Source organism: Callospermophilus lateralis, chromosome 3 (genome assembly GCF_048772815.1).
Source record: "Callospermophilus lateralis isolate mCalLat2 chromosome 3, mCalLat2.hap1, whole genome shotgun sequence".
Classification (NCBI taxonomy): domain Eukaryota; kingdom Metazoa; phylum Chordata; class Mammalia; order Rodentia; family Sciuridae; genus Callospermophilus; species Callospermophilus lateralis.
Window position 1 is genome coordinate 115,942,008 of NC_135307.1, and position 12,309 is coordinate 115,954,316.

The 12,309-nt window shown below is 36.2% G+C and overlaps 1 protein-coding gene across 7 annotated transcripts in view; it reads left to right on the top strand.

Moving 5' to 3' along the window:
* The window catches only part of Neo1 (neogenin 1), a 233,109-nt gene that overhangs the window by 82,335 nt on the left and 138,465 nt on the right, over window positions 1-12,309 (top strand). For all 7 annotated transcript variants that reach the window (XM_076851062.2, XM_076851066.2, XM_076851063.2 and 4 more), the window contains exons 3-4: window positions 3,740-4,015; window positions 7,158-7,311. In XM_076851062.2, coding sequence (XP_076707177.1) covers window positions 3,740-4,015; window positions 7,158-7,311 — 430 coding nt within the window. The remainder of the gene's footprint in view (window positions 1-3,739; window positions 4,016-7,157; window positions 7,312-12,309) is intronic.

Here is a 12,309-nt window from a genome sequence, read left to right on the forward strand (position 1 = left end):
CTGTTATTATCTTAACCCTTTTAAAGGCCTCATGGTTCTTTTTTCAAGCTGGTACCTATTTCTCCAGGCTAATTTCTTATCACTTTATCCCCCTTACCACTGGTACTACCACATGACTCTCAGCACAGTTTTAGCACTAGCAGTACTGAATATTTTGATCTTTATTTATTTTTTTCACTTATTCTCTACCTTGACCTTTGCTCCTGGCGGTTCTATCCCCCCCCCCCCCTCTCTTTTTTTGGTCTGTTTTCTACCAGATTCAGCTCTCATGTACTTCAGGAAATGTTTTTGACACAGTATCTTAGCAGACAGTTTTAATGTAATCCTTAGTACAGGGGAGGGAGGAGGAAAGGGAGGGAAGGGGAGACTTCTGTGGTCACTATAGGGTTCTGTAGGAGAGTTACTTAACCCACTCTTGGCCTGGATATATCTAAAGGATGAATGGAAGTGCTTTTTAATAGTTGCATTGGATGTATTGTATTTGTGATTTATTCAGTTATTTTTTGATGAGTTGTATGTGTGTTAAAATTGTTGGATGGTATAGATAATACTTAGTGAACTGCTTTCTGCTTTTTTGCAAATCTTCATTTCTGTAAACTAGATTACTAAAATTGGGATTGTTGAATCTTAGGGGACCTTGTTTGTGTGTGGATGTTTGTCATTTCATCAAAATGTTAACTATAGAGTTACCATAAGATCCAGCAGTTTCATTCCTAAGGTATCCGTTCAAGAGAAATAAAAAGTTACATCCACACAACAATTTGCACATGACTATTCATGGCAGCATTATTCATAATAGCACAAAAGGGGAAATAATCTAAGTGTCCATCAAGTGGTGAATGAGTTATCAGAGTCTGGTTTGTTCATACAATGGAATATTCTTCAGCAGTGAGAAGAAACGAAGTCTTAATTCATATGACATCGTGGATGAACTAAAAATATTATGCTGGGTTAAAGAAGCAGGTTATAGGGCTGGGAATGTGGCTCAAGCAGTGGTGCACTCGCCTGGCATGTGTGCGGCCCGGCTTCCATCCTCAGCACCACATAAAGACAAAGATGTTGTGTCTGCCGAAAAGTAAAAAGAAGCAGGTCATAAAGAATCACATTCATGTGATCTCATATACAGGAGTTGTCAAGAATTGGCAAATCTATACAGATTGAAGGTAGATTAAGTCATTTTCTCAGGCTGACCTAGGGATGGTCTAGTGGTGATGAGGGATAGGGAGGGGAATAATACTCGGAATGGGGAGTGAGCAAGGTTTCTTTTGAGAATGATAAAAAAGTTCTGAAATTAGATGTGAATGGTTGCATACCTCTTCATATATGAAAAATTCATTGAATTGTATACTTTAAGTGTGAACTTTCTGGTATGTAAATTGTATATCAATAAGATAATTTTTTTAAATGATACTGTCAAATTACCATTCTAAAAGACTCTTTTAGAGCTTTTTATATGCAAACACTCAAACTGATTCCAGCTAAGTTTAGCAAGCAGGGAAGTTTTTGAAAGAACATTAAATAGATAGTTCATAGAATTAAACATAAGGCTGCTTTTTCTCTGGGCTATTTGATTTCTCCACAACAGAAATTTCTGCTTTCCTGCCTAGAGAATACCCTGGCTGTGCATGATATTTTGTGCCCCATGGTGGGAGAAATGAGAATACAGTCGTTGTTAATCCCTTCTTGCCAATTCTATGTCTTAACTTTCGTTCTCTTTTTTCTTCTGCAATTTCTTCTCTTGAAAGGCAGCAAGACAACTGACTTCCCTCATGTGAGTACAGGAAGCAGCAGCATTCTCTGCCTTGATATGTCAGTTGCTGGTTGCCCCATCTGCTTTTCCTATTCAGAAACTTTTTGAAATTTCTTGCCTGCCAGTTCCCCATATGTTGTTGTGGGTTTATACTTTTTAAAATTACTCATTTTTATAAGACCTCAGAAGTCCTTTTAACTTTAACAAAATAGAAGCTGTTTTGGGTTTTATTTAAGATTCCCTTTTCCCCTGACTTCATTAGATTTTGGATCTATCTTGGTCAATCCCTTTTTTCCTGGTTTTCTTCTGGTTGCTTAAAAGTAGATATTAGGATAATTTTGCCTTTATTTCATTTCTTCAAAAATCACCTTGAAATTAAAAGAAAAAAAATAAGGAAAAATTGTGCCAGGGCTAGAAAACCCATACGTTATTTATATTTGGAATGATTTACCATCATAAAACTAGAAAATCTGTAATTATTTTTCATAATTTGTTTTCTGGTCCTTAAACATTTTGCTGTGTTCAGAGCATAGGTTCATGAGTCACTTTTTAGATATTGTTAAAACAGTAGTAGCTAGTGAGTATTTATGCAATAAGGAGTATATTATATGTAAATTATTTACGTTAGATAATTTTTAAAATGTGACCCTCTGAAGCCTATTGTTTTTCTCGTTTTACTGATGGCAAAACTGAGGCTGAGAGACAGGTGAAATAGCTTGCCAACTTTGTAACAGCCATGAAAGATGGTGTTGGAATTGTATTCAGGCACGTGACTCCAGAACTGACCCTGTCTGTCTCTGCATTCTGTGGCATCTATAGAGCTCTTATGACCACAGTTTTTGGTTAACATTTTATTTGAAGTAATTTTAATAGTTTCAAGAATAGAACAAAAAGATCTCATATAACTTCATCCAGATTGCCCAGTTGTTAACATTTTACCATATCTGTTGTGTCATTCCCCAAGTATGTATTTTTTCTGAACCATTAATAGTTGTAAGTTGCAGACACGTTGCCCCTGTTACCCCTACCTGAATAACATCGGTGTATGTTTGCTAAAAACAGGAACATTTTCCTAAATAATGACAGACATCCATCAAAATCAGAAAATTAATCTCAATACAATACTACCACTTAATTTAGATTTCACAGATTGTCTCAGTAATGTTTATTATAGTAAAAAACAAAAGCTGAAACTTTGCCGTCTTCTTTCCTGTTGATCTAGGATTGCATGTGTCATTTATATCTCTTGGACTCTCTTGGTATTACATTATTCTAGATTTAGCCAGAAGAAACTCCCTTCAATCTTGATTTGTATGTGTCTTTTTATACATACCCATTGTTATTCGAGTAGTTCTTTACTGTATGTTATGAGTTTTTACCTTATATCATAAAGGAAGGAACCCAATTGTTCTTGTACTTTGCCTGATCTGGTCCTAGAATCAGCCATTTCTCCAAGAAGCACTGATTCCTTGTAGTGGAGAATATTATTTGGAAATAAGGATAAAGTCACCATATGTACTTATTGCTACTGGAGTGACACTGATTCTGGATCCTCTGTATGGAATATAATAATATAAATATATATGTATAAGCTGTGTGTATACTATATGCATATTTCACAAATAGTTTTATATCTGTATGTTATATCTACATATAGTTCTGCATCTGTAGTTATATAAAGCTATGAGTTTATCTGATGTCTTTATTGTAGACCAATACCTTGGAATTTATTCTATCCTTGTCCTTTTCCATATTTGCAATATTTGCATCTTTTCCTACTCTGAGGAATCTTGACTACAATTATCCTTGGTACATTTAACTTATTTACTCTTTATTCCTGTATGTAGCTGGTTTCGTGATGCATGGACCTTCTTGATCCTGATGCTACCATATGTCGTGGCCACATGGCCTGACTTACTCTTGGCTCCCTTGAGTAAAGTTTTAAGTAATAGTTAATTACTTTTTCCCCCCTTTTCCTTTATTGTCCAGGACTTCCAAGATTTACCAGTCAACCAGAACCTTCTTCAGTTTATGCTGGGAACAGTGCAATTCTGAATTGTGAAGTTAATGCAGATTTGGTTCCATTTGTGAGGTGGGAACAGAACAGACAGCCCCTTCTTCTGGATGATAGAGTTATCAAACTTCCAGGTGGAACGCTGGTTATCAGTAATGTGACTGAAGGAGATGGGGGACTATATCGCTGCATAATTGAAAGTGGTGGTCCACCAAAGTACAGTGATGAAGCTGAATTGAAAGTTCTTCCAGGTATTAACTCATTATCAGAACTGATGGTTTTGTGTTTGTAAATGGATAAAAATGTTTCTATTTAAAAAAAAAATAAAAACTGGTAATATGTGGTGTAATGTATTAACTATCAGTAAAAGGAGTCTTAGTTTTTTACAGGAGTAAAAAAAAAATATAGGCCAAAACAATCCACTCTTTAGTGAATATATTATTAAAATTATCAAGTAATAAAGTATGTGCCATATCTAATTGAATTCTTTTTGGTCTAAGATATTTAGCCCTATGTCTTTGGTCAAGCTGCTGTTTCTCCCCACAACAGAGTATGGTTATAATTAGGTCATTTTTACTTGTAAGAATTTAAGACTAACTCAGGCTAGATCCTATAAAGGATGGGTAAGGTGGTAACTTAATGTGGTAGCTTTGGAGACAGTAGCAAATGAGAGCTCTTGCTTCTCTATTGTGCTGCTCCCCCTTTTCATGTAAACTCAGGTCCTCTTTCAGTGTTGCCTGTTTTTTATGTGTCTTCTCATTCTTTCTGCCCCTACTGGCTTTGCTCATAATTGCTTTTGTATGTATTTTCTCAGCTGTCCAGCTTCTCCCTTACGCTTAACCTCCTCTCACTGTGGCTCATTATAGTCCCTCTACTTCCTTGGTATTTCGTGACCTTTCAGTTTCTATTCTCATTGCTGGGTGCCTGATCCTTTCCATAGTTCTCATTTCAGATTCAAGTTTATGAATATAATTGGGCCATCCCTACATTGTTTGGGCAGAGATTGTGGTAATATAGGACTACTTTATAGGCTTATTTTTAACCTATGGACTGCCTTACAAAGTGAAACCTGTTTTATGGGATGTGACTTTTGACGGTGTTCCCAATGGGCCTTGAACTAATGCTTTAAAATGCAGCTTGTTTCATTTTTGTTACCATCCCTGCCATTTAATTCCTGTCTCAGTGTTTCTTAATTTTTAATTATTATATTTTGCCATATGTGGGATTGAACCCATGGCCTCATGCATGCTAGGCAAGTACAGCCCGTCTCTGTCTCAGTGTATTCTCAGCAACCCCAGTTATCTTTGCTCAAAACCAGTGGTTTTCCATGTCAGTTAAAGTTCTTGGTCTGTTCAACTTTATGTAATCTTTTCACTTCCCTCCTTTGCCCCTCCCTTCTAATTCCTGATCTTCTCTCCCTCACTCTGTCATTGTGACCACCTTATGCTTATAGAAAATTCCTAATGTTTTTACTTCAGAGGTTTTCTACTTGCCATTTTCTCTGCCTGGAATCCTATCTACCTGGCTCACCCTCTTATCTCTGCTCAGATATCAGTGAACCTTCCTTAAATATTCTGATTAAGTAACAGCCTTCTGTTTCCACCTCCAGTGCTTCTCCTTCCTCCTCAATTTTACTTCAGAACATATCATCATCTGACATATGTGTTGTTTGTTGTCTCTCCCCCTGCCATTAGTATGTAAGGTCACAAGAGTAGGGGATTTCATCTCATGTGAAGAATGGTTCCTGGCACATAGAAACTAATACATATTTGTTACAAATTTGTTTATTTGAGACTATCAAAGTTCAGTTAAATATGTGTAAGTAATTAAATGTGGGGGAAAAATTATTGCCAAAAGCAGTGTCCTTCATTCTACTTCCTTTGGGCCCTGCTTTTTTTTTTGTTGGCACTGGCAATTGAACCCAGGGCCTAGCACGTGCTAGGTGAGTATTCTACCACTTAGCTATATCTCCAGCTCTTTTTTGTTTTGAGATAGGCTGGTCTCTAAATCCTCCTGCCTCAGCCTCCTGACCATTCTGTTCCTGACTTGTTTATTTGACATGGTAGATTTCTTCTTTACACCTAGCATAGCATTCAAGCAAATTCTCAGAATTTGATTCAAGAAAACAAGGTTTTAAGTGTCAAAGGATGAGACCATTACTCTATATCTAAAGCAAAAACAGTGCTGGATATTTTGCTGACTGACGTCTATGAGAGCTTTGCTTGTCAGACAGTCTTCTCAAGAAAAGCTGATTGCTGATCTTCTATAGTTTGTTTGTTTTGGTTTTTTGTTGTTGTTGAAGGCATTGTTTTGGTTTGTATATATATAAAGAGGCAGAGGCAGGTTACAGCAGTGAATGACTTTGCCCTTGATTGATTGACTTTTAAAGCCCAGGATTGTCACTTATTGGTTGGCTTTCAAAGGCACATTCACTGAAGTGAGGTGTCATTAATCTGTTAGGCAGTGGTTACTTGTTACCATGACTAAAGAACCATAATTAATGGACTGGACAAGTTTAAAACCATTTCTGGTAGTTGTTACCATGGCCCATAGAACACCTTTTCTTAAGTGTGGTGACATGACTTATATTCCTCTGCCTCAGAATGGTCTTTTTTTCCACTCAAAATTAACATTAAGTTAATATCACCCTATTAAATAAAGAACTTTATCTTTTACCCATAGGAGTATAGCCTTTTCACATTTCCACAAGAGGACAGCTCTATAAAATGAATACATTAATTCTTTATCTGAATAAAGGGTACACAAATACAGTAGTAACTTTAGTTTGCTGCATTACGAAATCAAGGATTGACAGACTAAGTGAGCAAGTTAATGAGATGAAACACAGAAAGATTTTCAGAAATAATAAATCCAGGGAAGGACAGGAAAACTCTCATATCCCTATGAGTAGGAGAGAATTTCAAGAGTCCTGAACTTGTTCATTTTCTCTACTGTTTGAACCATTCGTGACATTAATGTTGTAAAATAAAGAGGATCCATGTCAAATCTCCCTTATTTATAAGTAAATTTAATCTAAAGGCAGGAACTATAACTTTTTTGCTTTAAGATCCCTAAACAGCCTATCGTAGTGCTTTGCATATAGAAATTATTTGATAAATGTTTGCTATTTTAAATGAAATTTTTTTCTTTTTTTCAGTTGTAGATAAATGCAGTACTTTTTAAAAATTTTATGTGATGCTGAGCCTGGTGCCTCACATATGTGAGGCAAGTGCTACACCACTGAGTCACAACCCCAGCCCTAAATGTAATTTTCTTGTGTCACTTTTACTTAAAATATTTTGTCATAAAAAGCCCCACAAGACTGAATAGGAGTTAGACATGCCTTATGACTAACTGATAAAGTGCTTTGTCTTTTATTTAAATTCTTTTTAGATCCCGAGGAAACACTCAACTTGGTATTTTTGAAACAACCTTCTTCCTTAGTCAGAGTCATTGGTCAGAGCACAGTGTTGCCATGTGTTGCTTCAGGACTTCCTGCGCCAGCCATGAGATGGATGAAAAATGAGGAGACACTTGACACAGAAGGGTAAATGTTGTCTGCCTAAAAGCCTTTTTCTGTCTGAGCTTGAGACCATCTAATCCTTTTTGGAACTATTGATTAATAAAAAACGATTACTTTATTTAAACACATTATAATGCTCATATGTCATCCTTGAAATATGTTCATGTGCTGTATATTATTATAATATTTAAAGAAAAGACATGCTTTCAAAATATTAAAGGATAATCATTCTATTTGTCCTTTCTGAAACTTAGATATATTTAACTTACAGCTTTGGGGTTTCCTTCCCTAAATTGTTGCAAGAACTTATAGTCTCAACTAGCCTGAGTCTTCTCTTTCATTCTTATCATTTTTTAAAATCTTTTTTCCTTGCTCAAATAGTGTAAGCAAATGGATTCTTCATCCTTTGCTTTTGCCTTTTGAAATCATACCAGCTCTGCTCTATTCACAAATTCTGCATCTTCCACAAAAGCCTTCTCTCTTAACACCACCCATCCTATCCTCTGTCTCCTTTCCCGCCTCATTTTTTCCTTATGTAATGAGTACTTTACTCAATTGAATTCTCTATCATATGAGAACTGGTGTTATAGTAATGATAGTAGTAGTCAGGCATGTTTTCAAAACAGAGCTGTCCTGTACATAATAGGATGTATACTCACATCTCTGGTTTCTACCCAATAGATGCTAAAAGCACTTCCAGTTGTGATGACTAAAAATGTCTCCAGTTTTTAGATGTCCTTTGCTTGAGGGTAGGGGACAAAATCACTCCCAGTTGAGGACCACTCTACTGGAGCAGTGCTGACCAATGAAAATATAATATAAACCACATATGTAAATTAAAGTTTTCTGGTAGCCACACTAAAAAAGTAAGAAGTATGTGGGCTGGGTTTGTAGGTCAGTGGTAGAGTGTTTGCCTTGCATGTGTGAGGCACTGAGTTTGATCATCAGCACCACATAAAAATAAATAAATATATTGTGTCCATCTACGGCTAAAAAAAGTATTTAAATAAATAAGAAGTATGTGTGCACTACTAAATATACTAATATTTTATATGGTGTACTGCTTAGAAAATAATTTATACTGCTTTAGTTTGTACATTAAAATGAAATAAGATAAACTAGTTCTTCAGTCATACTGCCCACATTTCAAGTCTTACAAGTCTCGTGTGGTTAGTGGCCATAAATTTGAATAAAGGAAAGTGTAGAGTTTCCCTACTTGAGTTATTCATAGTAAACCGACAATCTTTTTTTTTTTTTTTATTCTGCTGCCTTTCCTATCCCCTACTATCCCCCCCTCCCCTCCCATCTTCCCTCTCTACCTCATCTGTTGTTGTTCAGTTCTCTCCTTGTTTTTTCCCCCACTTTCCCCTCACAACCTCTTATATGTGAATTCGTATAACATTGAGGATTTCCTTCTGTTTCCATGCAATTTCCCTTCTCTCTCCCTTTCCCTCCCACCACTCTTCTCTGTTTAATGTTAATCTTTTCCTCATGCTCTTCCTCCCTGCTCAGTTCTTAGTTGCTCTCCTTAAATCAAAGAAGACATTTGGCATTTGTTTTTTAAGGATTGGCTAGCTTCACTTAGCATAATCTGCTCTAATGCCATCCATTTCCCTGCAAATTCCATGATTTTGTCATTTTTTAGTGCTGCGTAATACTCCATTGTGTATACATGCCACATTTTTTTTTTTATCCATTCATCTATTGAAGGACATCTAGGTTGGTTCCACAGTCTAGCTATTGTGAATTGTGCTGCTATGATCATTGATGTGGTAGTATCCCTATAGTACGCTCTTTTAAGGTCCTCAGGGAATAGTCCGAGAAGGGCGATAGCTGGGTCAAATGGAGGTTCCATTCCCAGCTTTCCCAGGAATCTCCATCCTGCTTTCCATATTGGCCGCACCAATTTGCAGTCCCACCAGCAATGTACAAGTGTACCCTTTTCCCCACATCCTCGCCAGCACTTATTGTTGTTTGATTTCATAATGGCTGCCAATCTTACTGGAATGAGATGGTATCTTAGGGTGGTTTTGATTTGCATTTCTCTGACTGCTAGAGATGGTGAGCATTTTTTCATGTACTTATTGATTGATTGTATGTCCTCCTCTGAGAAGTGTCTGTTCAGGTCCTTGGCCCATTTGTTGATTGGGTTATTTGTTATCTTATTGTTTAATTTTTTGAGTTCTTTGTATATTCTGGAAATTAGGGCTCTGTCTGAAGTGTGAGGAGTAAAGATTTGTTCCCAGGATGTAGGCTCCCTATTTACCTCTCTTATTGTTTCTCTTGCTGAGAAAAAACTTTTTAGTTTAAGTAAGTCCCATTTGTTGATTCTTGCTATTAACTCTTGTGCTACGGGTGTCCTATTGAGGAATTTGGAGCCCGACCCCACAGTATGTAGATCATAGCCAACTTTTTCTTGTATCAGACGCCGTGTCTCTGATTTGATATCAAGCTCCTTGATCCATTTTGAGTTAACTTTTGTGCATGGCGAGAGAAAGGGATTCAGTTTCATTTTGTTGCATATGGATTTCCAGTTTTCCCAGCACCATTTGTTGAAGATGCTATCCTTCCTCCATTGCATGCTTTTAGCCCCTTTATCAAATATAAGAAAGTTGTAATTTTGTGGATTGGTCTCTGTGTCCTCTATTCTGTACCATTGGTCCACCTGCCTGTTTTGGTACCAGTACCATGCTGTTTTTGTTACTATTGCTCTGTAGTACAGTTTGAAATCTGATATCGCTATACCTCCAGATTCACACTTCCTGCTTAGAATTGCTTTTGCTATTCTGGGTCTTTTGTTTTTTCATATGAATTTCATGATTGCTTTATCTATTGCTACAAGAAATGGCATTGGGATTTTGATTGGCATCGCATTAAACCTGTAGAGAACTTTGGGTAATATCGCCATTTTGATGATGTTAGTTCTGCCTATCCATGAACAGGGTACATTTTTCCATCTTCTAAGATCTTCTTCTATCTCTCTCTTTAGGGTTCTGTAGTTTTCATTGTATAAATCTTTCACCTCTTTTGTTAGGTTGATTCCCAAGTATTTTATTTTTTTTGAGGATATTGTGAATGGAGTGGTTTTCCTCATTTCCATTTCAGAAGTTTTGTAGCTGATATACAGGAATGCCTTTGATTTATGCATGTTGATTTTATATCCTGCCACTTTGCTGAATTCATTTATTAGCTCTAGCAGTTTCTTTGTAGACCCTTTTGGGTCTGTTAGATATAATATCATGTCATCTGCAAATAGTGATAATTTAAGTTCTTCTTTTCCTATTTTTATGCCTTTAATTTCTTTCGTCTGTCTAATTGCTCTGGCTAGTATTTCAAGAACTAAATTGAATAGAAGTGGTGAGAGAGGGCATCCCTGTCTTGTTCCAGATTTTAGAGGGAATGCCTTCAGTTTTTCTCCATTTAGGCTGATGCTAGCCTGAGGCTTAGTATATATAGCTTTTACAATGTTGAGGTAAGTTCCTGTTATCCCTAGTTTTTCTAGTGTTTTGAACATAAAGGGATGCTGTACTTTGTCGAATGCTTTTTCTGCATCTATCGAGATGATCATATGGTTCTTATCTTTAAGTTTATTGATGTGGTGAATAACATTTATTGATTTCCGTATATTGAACCAGCCTTGCATCCCAGGGATGAATCCTACTTGATCATGGTGCACATTTTTTTTTATATGCTTTTGTATTCGATTCGCCAGGATTTTATTGAGAATTTTTGCATCTAAGTTCATTAGAGATATTGGTCTGTAGTTTTCTTTCTTTGAAGTGTCTTTGTCTGGTTTCGGGATCAGGGTGATGTTGGCCTCATAGAATGAATTTGGAAGAGCTCCTTCTTTTTCTATTTCTTGAAATAGCTTGAAAAGTATTGGTATTAATTCTTCTTTGAAGGTTTTGTAAAACTCCGCTGTATACCCATCTGGTCCAGGGCTTTTCCTGGTTGGTAGTCTTTTGATGGCTTCTTCTATTTCTTTCTTTGTTATTGGTCTGTTTAAATTGTGTGTGTCTTCCTGACTCAATCTGGGTATATCATATGACTTAAGAAATTTATCGATATCTTCACTATCTTCTATTTTATTGGAATATAGGGTTTCAAAATACTTTCTAATTATCTTCTGTATTTCTGTAGTGTCTGTTGTGATATTGCCTTTTTCATCCCGTATGTTAGTAATTTGAGTTCTCTCTCTTCTTCTCTTTGTTAGCATGGCTAAGGGTCTTTCGATCTTATTTATTTTTTCAAAGAACCAACTTTTAGTTTTATCAATTTTTTCAATGGTTTTTTTGGTTTCAATTTCATTGATTTCCACTGTGATTTTCATTATTTCTTGTCTTGTACTACATTTGCTGTTTTTTGCTCTTCCTTTTCTAGGGTTTTAAGATGTAGTGTGAGTTCATTTTTTTGTTGTTTTTTTTCTTTTTTTGAGGAATGAACTCCAGGAAATGAATTTCCCTCTTAAAACTGCTTTCATTGTGTTCCATAGATTCCGGTATGTTGTGTCTGTATTGTCGTTTATCTCTAAGAATTTTTTTATTTCCTCCTTTATATCTTCTGTATCCCATTGATCATTCAGTAACATATTGTTCATTTTCCAGGTGATGCAGGATTTTTCCTTCCTTCTTTTATCATTGATTTCCAGTTTCATTCCATTATGATCAGATACGGTGCATGGTATTATCTCCAAACCTTTATATTTACTGAGAGTTGCCCTATGGCATAATATATGGTCTATCTTTGAGTAGGATCCATGTGCTGCTGAGAAGAACGTGTATCCACTTGATGATGGTTGATATATTCTATATATGTCGGTTAAGTTTAGGTTATTGATTGCGTTATTGAGTTCTATAGTTTCTTTATTCAGCTTTTGTCTAGAGGATCTTTCTAATGGCGAGAGTGGTGTGTTGAAGTCACCCATAATTATTGTGTTGTGGTCTATTTGACTCCTGAACTCGAGGAGAGTTTGTTTTATGAACGTTGCAGCACCATTGTTTGGTGCATACAAATTGATAATTG